This window comes from Polistes fuscatus, unplaced genomic scaffold, assembly GCF_010416935.1.
Source record: "Polistes fuscatus isolate 324 unplaced genomic scaffold, CU_Pfus_HIC Scaffold22, whole genome shotgun sequence".
NCBI classification, from domain to species: Eukaryota; Metazoa; Arthropoda; class Insecta; order Hymenoptera; family Vespidae; genus Polistes; species Polistes fuscatus.
The window spans coordinates 1291820-1303396 of NW_025113099.1; the positions used below are offsets into that span (position 1 = coordinate 1291820).

Genomic DNA, 11577 nt, shown 5'->3' on the forward strand with positions numbered 1-11577 from the left:
AAATAACTATTATTTTGTTGTTTTATTTAACAATAAATCGAGACCAATATTCTTTTATCGTTAAAATCTGTAGCCAAATTAGAAATCAATCATTCGAAAACAAAGGAATCAATCGTTCCAATTGAATTTTACAGATTTTTTTTTCCCTACCTTTGAATTTCATTATATGTGGTATATGTTCTTTGTCGCTTTATATGCATGTGATTTGTAATTTGGTATATAATGGATAAACTTTGAAATGTATTGACAGAGAAACCCTACATGCAATAGGATCAAATGCAGTGAAATAGAAGAGGGAATGAGAAGGGAGAGTAAACGAGAGCTCACTAATTTCGCTTTGCTCTAATTCAAAATCAATCATCGACTTTGTGAATTAATGCAAATATATTTGAAAATAAAATAGCAAATTTACTTATTATGGTTCGGGATAACGAATAAAAGAAATTTTATCTAACAATCTTGATTCCTTTCTTTGATATTTCGATAGATTATTAAGTTGAAAAAAATATAATTAATCTTGTTGGTGATTTATCGTTAAAATGACTGATTCGCAGAAACTCCTAAAAAAATTACTTCTCTCTTTGTTATCGATGTTTACTCAAACAAATATTTAATAGGACTTTGTTTTGTTTTTTATTTTTTTTAATGATCGATTTAATTAAAAAAAAAGAATAAAATAAAATAAAATAAAATAAAAGAAAAAATTACACTTCCTCTCTGCGTTCGATAATACTGATTCAATTTTGTACTTAAAAATATTTCCAACGGTAAATCATTAATAAAATGTACAAATAATGAAAATAAAAAAAAGCAAATTCCAACACATCTTAACGTATATTTAAAATATTAAATAAATAAAATTAGCAACCGAATTTTTCATCCAGTAAGTTCAAGCTAATAGGACAAATTTATAATAATAAAAAAAAAAATAATCATCTCCCATTATCGAATAATTGAAAAATACACGATCGTAGTGTTAATCAAACGGAACTACTAGCCGTTGAAATCGATTCTTTCACGATCATTTTGGATGTTGTACTCTCCGACGTTATACTGTTTCGTTCCTGAACGACAGGATGTTCGTTGTTATTCAAAAAAGATTTAGATGAATCTTTGTTCGTGGCGTTCTGAATTTCACCATAAAAACGATCGCGCGTAGTTCTGTTTCGTGCAATTCTATCTCGATTTGATGTAAATCGAAATACTTCTTTCGCTTGACCGAACGTGTACCTAAAAACAAAAAATGCAATAATAATATTCATTCATATTATTGAATTAAATCATAGCAAACCTCATAGAGCACATAAAACGTGGCAAATGTGCTTCTTCGTAAGATTCGCATCGACAAAGATCGGGTGCCGTTATTGTCCAACTTTTTCTAACTTTTCTTTTGCAACAAATAGTTTGTTTAAAGGCATCCCTGTATTTTACACTCATTAAATTATACAAAATCGGATTAACCGTGGTGCTAAAATAATAGAGACATCCGCTCAATATGTAAAGCCATTCGTTCAAATCGGGATAATAATCTGAATCATTTGCGTAAACGTAGAGTAATCTTTGTGCATGAAAAGGTGCCCAGCATAAAAAGAACATCACTACGACAGCACCTACACAAACAAATATAATATAATACATGTTTATCGTATACTTCATTCAAATTTATCATTTTATAATAAGAGGAGGAACGACAAGGTGTACTTAACATCCTGATGGTCGATTTTCTTGATTGAACCTGTCGCGTTTCCCCGTGAATCGAACTGTGAACGATCGGACCTACCACGCGTCTCGTACTTCTATGTATTTCTAAACCCATTCTCGTGTAAACAACGAGGATAACGAGCATCGGTAAGAAGAAAAATACGATGCAACTTATCTCGTAAAGAGGAAAATTCGGCATACTTGTCGAGAGTATTGCACAAATCGCTGATTCGTCGGAATAATTGCCCGAATCTAAACGAATAAAAATATTCAAATGAATTATTATTATTATTATCGAATAATATACTAATTTTTGTTAGATATAATTATATGTATTTAAATGAGTATCATAAAAGAAAGAAAAAAAAAAAACAACATTAATAAAATTGATACGAAACTTCATATCATCGGATCAATAATAATCAATGCTATAGTTTTGATTTGTTTTTTATTTATTAACCTGGAGGATACTCGACGAAGTTGACTTTAGTATAAATTGCGAATGGTAACGCCGATATTAAAGCGATAGACCATGCAGCGAATATGAAACGTATTGGCCTTTTCAATCCACTCATGGTGTAAACTCGAAGGGGATGACAAATGGCAAGATATCTTTCCATGGAGAAAGCTACTATCGTGAGTACTGACACGTAAGAAGACCTGCAAAAAATACACACAAGCTAAGATTAACCCCCTTTGCATTCGAGGGTTTTTTCGTTTGCGCGAACCAGCAACTCGAGACAATTTCGGCCAAATTTACTTAATTAATAATTAATAATGTTTTTAATAATATTTAATAATATTTTAATAATTTATATTAATAATTTTTAATAATTTATAATTAATAATTAATATTTAATAAGATTACTTATTAATTAATAATTAATAATGTTTTTAAAGTACCTGTAAAATGTCATTTATAAACAAACAAGCGTATAGAAATAATAAAATATCATCAGTTTATTCATTTATATGTCGAAAAAAAACAAATTTTGATAATTAGTTTTGTAGTAGTAATTAGTTTTGATTGAGTTGAGACTTGAAATAGGCTACCGGGCGCCATATCGGCGCCGCTCGAGTGCAAAGGGTTAAAAAAAGGATTGACGAGAAAATTGAAAGATTAGAAGAATATTTATCTTACATTTCGGACACGTATGCTCTGATTTTGCAAAGTGTTAATCCCAAAGTCCATGGGTATTGTTGCCAAAATACGCTCAGTTCATTTGGCAGACCTAAAAATATGTTCCGATTTAATAATCCGAACGTTAAATATCTTATTTTAAATTATACATTATTGATCGATATTCAATTAAGGATAGGAAGAAATTTGTCACGTTTTCATTACATTATCAACTACATTACATTATCGTTTGTTCAATCAACTGATTTGTGTTCTCCCTTTAGATTTGTGTTAAGGTAAACAATTAATTAACGTTTCTCGAATAAAATTAACTTACTCCAACAATCATTTGAATGAGTTGACAATTAATGCGAAAACTATTTCATATTTTCGTTGTTGTTTACTTATTTTATCTCGTCATATTTCTCTTTAGTTTCTTCTTCTTGTTAACATTTTTCGAGAAATGAGTTGAATACAAATTGTTAAAGTTTACAGTATTCTACGTAGAAGTATTTTTTACTTTTTATTTGATCACGTTTCGTATGAAATAAAGTAAAACCTTCGAACTTTCACGTAGACCTTTTCTGATATATGAACTTGACGGATTGCAATTTCAAGAAAATCTAATCAAAATCTTTCCTACACGAATCTCATTATATTATATTTCTTAACGTTATCAGCAACAAAATTATATTTGTAATCTATTTTTCTCATTTCCTTTTTCTTTATAAACTTTATAAACAAATATTCTTTTCAAAATTTCTACAAAGTTGAGTTGTTCTGTGTCAAAGTTTAAAGGCTGAATTTTCATTCGGCGATAGAAGTTTTGACAGAGATTTGAGGTGTCTCGTAATGACGTAAATAGAAGCAACCTTAACTATTGATAAATAAGAAACAGAGACGAGATAAAATCGCGAGTGTACAAAGCACACACAAAGCTAAGATTAATTTAAAACTCTTATCTCTTCATTTCACATTTTAGAAGAAGAAAACTTATCGCGTATTGAAATCGAACATCTCGATTATAAAATATCTTCATTTTTTAAACGAGCTTTCTCTTTTCAAAAATTGAACAAAAAAAGGACAATAAATAAAAGAATAAAATAAAAATGAGATTTGTATGAAGTGCATTTGCGTCATCGTAATCTTTACCCCTTTAGATTATTTGAAAAAGTATACAAAGATCGCGTAAAAATCCAATCAGTTAATCTCAGTCACGAACTTGTCTTAATCGATAATCAGAAATTATCTTTCATCGAAATGTTTTCCTTAATTAGAATCAAACAACTAAAAACACAAAGCACAATAGATATCGTCTTCCGTTTGACGTAAAATGAATTAAAAAAAAAAAGATCAAGATGGAGAATAAATGGAACGTTGAAGAGATTTATCACGTTGATTCGATTTGATTTTTAGATTAACATTAGCCTTGGTGTTATGCGTTGATGCATCGTAAAATATTCTCTTTTAAAATGCATCGTCTAATGTTTCATGTTTTACCTAGAATAATTCGTAACAAGCTTACCGAGTATAAGTAGAGTCAAATCGGAAATAGCCAAATTGAAGAGATAATAATTTGTAGAAGTTTGCATCGACGAATTTTTGGCTATGACCGTGCAAGTGGCAATATTACCAAAAATTCCTGACACAAAGATCGCCAAATAAACGGTAGTTAAAGGCAATACCAAACTCATTGGAAGAAATTTCGGACCTAAAACCGTTCTAAGAAATTCGAATTCCGTCATATTTTTCATATCCTCCTTGTCCATAAAATCATTTTCCTTATAAACGATTTTATTCAAATCCATCTTGTCTATCTTGTCTATAACTTTCTTCGAGTATCACACTGTGACGAACTTGTAAGAAGAAATGAGATTATTTTGAAAGTGAACGTTCAGTTAACGAAGCTTGTATCTTTCATTACGAGAAACTGTAAAATCGTAGATGATACGTACAAGAGCACAAAAGAGAATTAGGTTCTCGTTTAAACGACAAATCTAAAATCCAATAATAGATTCGTATCGAATTGGAAATATAATCTTCTCGTTTAAATATCTAATATTCTCATTACTCAGTTACGTTTAACTCTTACGCTTTACGTCATTTATCGATTTTTCGTTTGCCGAGAATTTGACTGACGTGTAATCGCATTTTACCGGTAAAATGATCCTCTTACTCATTCGTTCTATTGTATTTTTCCGCGTTACGCCTTTTCCATAGATCAAACTTTTCTAAATACTTTATTCTTCGTTTGTTTTATTTAATACATGCTTAACTACTAATTCGTGCATGAACGAGAATGATAGAAATAAATTCATGCGAAGAACGAATGTTATGATTGTATCGTTTGCAAACAATTAGAATGTCGTAGATGACCGTGTGTGTGTTGCCTTTGCGAATATTCGTCGTAGAACTTTTCACACTAATCTTCCTCAACGGACGGAAACATACTAACTGACTTTAATAATCGCTAATGATAACATTGAATACTCGTTGTCATCAAGTATCTCACTATGAATTTCGATGATAAAAGATGCCTACTACTTTTCCCATTCGAAACATTAACATTAACTTTCTAAGATTAATTTATGCACTGTATATCATAGTCTTATCTGTACTACCGTCATTTATTAAGCTTACGAAATGTTTTATTTTCATATGAAAAATCGTCTCATCAATAGCCGTATAATCAAATTTTCAATTTTAAACTCACTTTTCAACATACGTTATTTAATACAAAGAAATGATTACTTTTAAACATTTAATTATATTGGATTGTTCGGAAAGTAGTTTCGTTTTTTTTTTTTTTTCTAAAAATGAAAAACGATTTTTCTAATAGTGAGCTTTGAGATTAAATCTAAACGTTTCAAAAAAATGATCACGAACGATCGAATTCGATAAATTTAATTTCTCAGCGAACCTCGCGAATTGTTAAATAAAATTGAGTATCGGTAAATGTGATTAACTTGTGCGAATAATAACGAAATTATTTTCCAAACGACCCAATATTATAGAACACGATTAAGATTATATTACCTGGTTGTTCAGTATATATGAATAATTTATGTAATCTAACGATTTTGTGCTTAGATTAAATGTTTATTAACCTTTTAGAAATGTGAATAACGAGTACACTCATCATGTGAGAAAAGTCATTAATAGTTGTTTAATATTTTAGACATTTTGGAATATTTTAAGATAAAGACGAAATAAAGAAGAAGAAAAAATAAATAATAAATTTAAAAATTCGTTTGAAAGAAACTATTTTACTTATCCGTAAAATATTCTAATTTTTTCTTTATTTGTTTTTTAATTGAAAAAATATGTATAAAAATTGTTGCTAATTTTTTTCTTAAATCGTATTATTTTATAGAACGATTTATTAATAATACGAAAATGACATATTACTGTATGATAAAAAAACATCTAATCTATGCAAAGCTGATAAACATAGTCGGCTTTCCATGTACTTAATGGAAAATGCGTAGTTACATATTTTCCGTATATAAAATTCATTCATAATTCTTTAACAAACCTTGCAGGATATTTTTTTTCTTTTTAGATGGAGATTAAACCCTTGCAGTTTGGTCGTCTAAGTTTGAGACATCCTAGTAGATACGTCAGATATTCATGCAGCAACTTTTGTTTCTAGAAGAATATTATGATATTAAATGTATTATTATTATAGGAGAAAGATACTGCAAAATCAATTGCTTGAACCTTTTATGACAAAAAAATGATCTCATTTTTAAATTTAAATTTAAATTTAAATTTTTGTAGAAAAATAATTTAGGTATCAAAACAACTATTATCACTTTTATAATATTATTATAATAAAATAAGACATTTATTCACATTGGATTTGGCGATAAGACTATAAACAACGATATATTTAATTTATGTACAAGTTTTGTTTATAGACTTTGATTTAATATCTTAAATTAATTATTGATCAGATTCATCGGAACTCGTGTCTGAATCACTCGACGTATTAGAAACATTAGTTCTTATCCTATTAGTATTTACAAAAAGATCGTCATCGTTATCTTCTTCTTCTTCTTCTTCTTCGTCGTCGCTATTATTTTTTATTGTTTTGGTAGGTTGTTTTTTATTCTTGATTTCATCAAATTCTAATGGCCAACATTTCTGTGCACGGTACCATTTTATATGTTCCTAAAAAAATAGAAAAAAAAAAAGCAATAATATCGTGTTCTTAATTCGCATGTATTTCATTTACAATGAAAACTTACTCGTGTTAAAATCTTCACTATTTCTGCTTTAACTTTATCACCTTCCGCAATCGGTTCGACTAATACGAAGTCCCCCGCTTTAATCCAAATGTGTCGCCTAAATTTCACTGGCATTGATACGAGATATTGTTCACCAACTGAGTTTATAATCTCATGAAGATTATTGCCGCGCGATCCAACAACTTTGACGATCAATTGAGATTCTGTTGGAAAACTAAATTCTTCCACTTCTTTCACAACATGCTTACGTTTCGTTGCTTTAGACATTTTCAATGAGAAAATCTACGAATAACGACTGTAATAACGTCAAAATAAATTATAATTAAATTAAACATATTTTTTTCAAGATTTAATTGAACGCTAATACTACTTTGAATAACTGATTGAATAACTTAAAATATTATTTTTTGTAATTAAATGAAATAATATCAATGGTATCAATGTAAAATGATTAGAAGTAAGCTTGGTATATTTTTTTTTTTTTAAATCAAATCACGTTTTCTTTTTATCACGTTTCGTTCGATGCCACGATCCTAAGGATCTACCAGATTTTTCCAATGCCGCGTGTATATCTAAACTTTCTCCAATAGGAATACCATATCCGCTTTCAAGTCCATGGGGATTAGACGGAGTCTTTGAATCTTGACTTGATTCTTTACGAAGAACCGTATCTACTTCTACGGATGCAAAGAAAGCAACTGACATTGGTAAATCATTCATACCAAGTCTTAAGGCACAGAAAGATCTTGTCATAAGATTCGTTATGTGCATTGCTAGAGCAGCATTGTACTTGTACCGTGATGGAACTAAATATCTTACTTCGTCGTGAAAAGAAAGACAAAACCTTGCATTATCTTGCATTAGCCATCTCATTGAAACCAACATTAAATGGAGGAAATCAACAGCACCACTTTGTACTACCCAATTGACTTTAGTTGGCAGATATTTTTCTTCTTCGTCGTTATTCTCTAATGCTCGACTAAGCCTACAGTTTAAAAATGGTGTTACAGGATTAGGACTACAAGCTATTTCTTCAAGCCTATTAAACATCGCTGATTCTGATCCACCAACCCATTTGCTTTTGTTAAACATTTCCCTCAGTGGTTTATTAAAAGCTTTTGCTAGCTTGATTGCTTCGTATGTTGAATATTGCTTATCTTTAAAATCCTCGTTAATGTATTCTGATTTCAATGTGTATACCTTATTACCTTTAGTAAGAGCAAACATTTTTCGTGATTTAGTAATGGCCTCGCTTTCTGTCATGGTAGGATTAAACTGTTTCAGTAATCTTTCAGCAAACTTTTGCCCAGCACCATAAATTCTAGCATAGTTGATTACTTTTGCATGATCTCTAGATATTCCAATAGCTTTTGCAGTAACACTGTGCATATCTGTACCATTTGATTTGTTGCCTATTAAAGTCATCCATCCAAAAGGTGTAGCTCCATGCACTTTCTTATAATATGCATCTCCAATAATTGATGCAATCCACAATTCCTGACTGTCGACGTCGGCACCAACGATGTTATATCCTGGTGGAGCTTGTATCATAGATCGTAATTCAGAGCCTATACGTTCAACGTGTGCATTAGAAGCAGTCATCCACGTTGGTTCTACTGCTCGTCTTGTTAACGTACCACATACAACTACTTGTGGAATTATTGCACCAAACCGTGTCTTATGTTTTTTTAAATTATTTGGCAAACAGTGATTTTCAAACCAGACAACCACTTGAGACATTATCCTATCTCTGTTGTTTCTCCAATAAGATAGCTTCCTTGCTATTTTCAAAATTTGCGTGGCACTCGAATCTAATCCAGCAAGTATATTGTCCGAAAACTTGTTCAAAAAATCTTTAGCCAAAGGATTACCGACGTTGTTATTGATACCATCTTTGTGTGGTAATTTGAAAAAATAACAACAATTATCTAAAATAACATCGCACCAAATTCCAGAACCTTTGTACTTTATATCATAATCTGCCTTCTCTTTTTTCTTATATCTCCAAAATTCTACTTTGTAAAGATCTTTCTCTACTTCTTTATTTAATGTTAACATTGTATCGTTTGTAGAAGCTTGAAAATTAGTCGACTTAGATGAAGAACATTGTTCTAATAGTTGTTTTAGAGGTAATTTAGTTTCAACATCCAAATCATCGCTATATGGTACTAATATACCCCAACCATGTTCTTTAATATAATGCAAAGGATAATTCTCCCATGTTAAGTTTAAAAGTTTAGGTGTAATTTGCATAGACGTACTTATGAGTTGTGGTCCAGGTTCCCAATTTTCATCAATTTGCTTAGGACAAAGTTTTCTGTACCAAGCAGGATAACCTGCCATATATGGTACTCTAGCTGGTAACAAGTATTTCGTTTCTTCTAAATAAGAAAATTCTTTTTGCAAGGGATCCTCGTCTTCTTCATCTGTTAAATATGACTCTGAACTTACGAACTTAATTTCTTTATTATTATTCTCTTTCTCTTTTAATTCTTGTAATTTTGTTTTTGAGATAGAAGTTTTCATCTTAATATCTTGAGTACTCCAATCCTGATCCCACATCCATAAATTCTCTTTATATTTTTCATTATGCATTAATTTACAAACAGTGTCTGCTCTTTTTGTGAGTATAATTTTAGATTCATAATTCAAGTCTTCGTAAGTAGATTCTGCTTCTTCCAAATATCTTTGCCAATTGGAATTCACTGGAAGATATGCGCAGCCAAGTTCTAACATTCCAGCAAAGGTAACAGGGTGTGGAAATCTTTCTTGAAAAATTGGAAATAATTTATGGAAGACCCTATGAGTAGCCAGTACATCGGAAGCACAATAAAACATTAAATCATTAAATTGTTCTCTTATATCATCCAAAGATCCTTCTACAAATACATTTCTTTGTTCTTTGCTGATATTTTCTCCGCAATAAAGTTTATGCACTTCGCTCAAACTGTTAGTTGAGGTATAGTTAACCCAATTTTCAGTAGACTTATTTAATTTTTCACTTTTTAAAATAGTTCTCTGATAACTATTCAGTCCGCTAACACATACATGCAATGACATTGTATCTATAAAACGTGTTGCGGTAGAATTCAACCAATATTGTTCTTTTATCCTCGTTCTATCATATGAAACATTATGGCCTATAATGATCTTTGGTTTTTGATGATAATTATTTAATTTAATACCACATTCGTCCGCATTGCTTTCTATAGGAATCAACATGTTTGGAGTAAAATAATTACTACCAAAATTACCTTCTACGTTTTCTACTAAAATTGGTGAAACCCATCCATACCACGCTTTATTGGTAACAGCTGTAGCTAATGTAGGTAACGGACCTTCTTTCATACAGACTTCTACGTCTAGAATCATTCCTTCTTCTAAAGGATAATTAACGCATTCTGCACCATCGCTTGTATATCTGGTCCAACCTTTTTGTAACAACCATTTTGAAGGCATTTCAGGTACATCGGTAATAATCTTATTTACAATGTTTAAGTAAGGAGCTATTTGTTCCATAGCAATATTATAAAAATGTTCTTCTAAATCCTTTCCTTTTAAAGGAGGTAAACTTATATCGATGTCCGGTATTGGTTTTACATTTTCTGTATTTATTCCATAATTTTGTAAATTCTTTTTAATACTTTCTATTATATCTTGAGGAAGATGCACATGTTTCTCATTTTTATTAAACAAGTACTCGTGCAATGGCTTAGAAAGCATTTGCATATTGATTTCATTAAATCTAGTAATACTATTAATACTATCATTTTTATTATCATTTTTATTATCATTTTTATTATCATTTTGAGATTGTTCTCTATTTTTCTCTTGTATATTCTTTGTATATTTGCTACTGTAATTACTATGTTTAATTTGTGATGAATAGTTTCGATCCTTTAACGGAAATAGAAATGCTTGCTCGAAATTGTCTGGCAATTTAGGTTCATTTATTGCATAAAATTCCTTAGATATATTTGTATCAGTTTTGTCTGAAGATGAAAGTGAGAAAATGTCGATATTCGAGTTACTTTCTTTGCAAAAAGGATCATTGATATTAGAGGTTATATTGTTTGAGGTTATACCGCTATTACTACTACTAACCTTACTATTCTCCGACTTTTTATTTCGTAAAATCAACTTTTTCTTGGCAAATTGTTTTAAAGTAAACGAATCGTCTTTAATAATAGTGCATTTATGTCTTATGCATATGTGAATTAAACGTGTTTTTATTCGCATTTTCAAAACGTGTTTACACACAACCTAGTACTTATTACAGAATACCAATCACCTTCGACACGTGTCGCTAAGTATAAAAAAATGAAAAGCAGCTTACCTATAAAATAATTCAATCGTTATCTTTATAATATTTAAAATGGATAATAACAGCAGTGCAAAATATTTTGTACACTTATTTCTAAAGTTTCACTGATCCACCAAGATTGAATTCTGTTCGTAAAAAACTTAAGTACAAATTCCTATTCACAAGGTAGAATTCTATTGACC

General features: G+C 30.1%; 3 protein-coding genes across 6 annotated transcripts; all 3 read right to left on the reverse strand.

Moving 5' to 3' along the window:
• Positions 1-815: 815 nt before the first annotated feature.
• On the reverse strand, positions 816-5496 carry LOC122518049 (neuropeptides capa receptor-like). The gene is made up of 7 exons (XM_043636716.1): positions 4777-5496; positions 4347-4677; positions 2843-2933; positions 2162-2361; positions 1702-1953; positions 1292-1610; positions 816-1230 (listed from the first exon to the last, which is right to left on the reverse strand). The coding sequence occupies exons 2-7, from the start codon at positions 4627-4629 to the stop codon at positions 981-983; spliced, it is 1395 nt and encodes a 464-aa protein (XP_043492651.1). The 5' UTR covers positions 4630-4677; positions 4777-5496; the 3' UTR covers positions 816-980.
• Positions 5497-6222: 726 nt separating this feature from the next.
• LOC122518051 (probable RNA-binding protein EIF1AD) lies at positions 6223-11577 on the reverse strand. Of its 3 annotated transcripts, none has more exons than XM_043636721.1 (3): positions 7072-7338; positions 6848-6994; positions 6223-6469 (listed from the first exon to the last, which is right to left on the reverse strand). In XM_043636721.1, the coding sequence occupies exons 1-3, from the start codon at positions 7336-7338 to the stop codon at positions 6380-6382; spliced, it is 504 nt and encodes a 167-aa protein (XP_043492656.1). In that variant the 3' UTR covers positions 6223-6379. The 3 variants fall into 3 exon arrangements, with proteins under 3 accessions (XP_043492656.1, XP_043492654.1, XP_043492655.1); XM_043636719.1 differs by lacking the exon at positions 6223-6469 and adding an exon at positions 11408-11577 and having other exon boundaries at positions 6683-6994; positions 7072-7366; XM_043636720.1 differs by lacking the exon at positions 6223-6469 and adding an exon at positions 11176-11264 and having other exon boundaries at positions 6683-6994; positions 7072-7366.
• LOC122518048 (DNA polymerase subunit gamma-1, mitochondrial) lies at positions 7559-11414 on the reverse strand. Of its 2 annotated transcripts, XM_043636715.1 has the most exons (2): positions 8143-11414; positions 7976-8056 (listed from the first exon to the last, which is right to left on the reverse strand). In XM_043636715.1, exons 1-2 carry the CDS (start codon positions 11308-11310, stop codon positions 8051-8053), a joined length of 3174 nt encoding a protein of 1057 aa, XP_043492650.1. In that variant the 5' UTR covers positions 11311-11414; the 3' UTR covers positions 7976-8050. The 2 variants fall into 2 exon arrangements, with proteins under 2 accessions (XP_043492649.1, XP_043492650.1); XM_043636714.1 differs by having other exon boundaries at positions 7559-11414.

Excerpts from the sequence above, each read along its gene's own strand:
- LOC122518049 (XM_043636716.1), bottom strand. The coding sequence starts at position 4,629 with ATGGATTTGAATAAAATCGTTTATAAGGAAAATGATTTTATGGACAAG. Across the intron at positions 2,362-2,842 it reads AGAGCATACGTGTCCGAAAT|GTCTTCTTACGTGTCAGTAC; the intron begins GTAAGATAAATA and ends TATTTTTTGCAG. Across the intron at positions 1,954-2,161 it reads CTTCGTCGAGTATCCTCCAG|ATTCGGGCAATTATTCCGAC; the intron begins GTTAATAAATAA and ends TTATTCGTTTAG.
- LOC122518051 (XM_043636721.1), bottom strand. The coding sequence starts at position 7,338 with ATGTCTAAAGCAACGAAACGTAAGCATGTTGTGAAAGAAGTGGAAGAA. Across the intron at positions 6,995-7,071 it reads TAGTGAAGATTTTAACACGA|GAACATATAAAATGGTACCG; the intron begins GTAAGTTTTCAT and ends CTATTTTTTTAG. Across the intron at positions 6,470-6,847 it reads ATAACGATGACGATCTTTTT|AAACAAAAGTTGCTGCATGA; the intron begins GTAAATACTAAT and ends ATATTCTTCTAG.
- LOC122518048 (XM_043636714.1), bottom strand. The coding sequence starts at position 11,310 with ATGCGAATAAAAACACGTTTAATTCACATATGCATAAGACATAAATGC.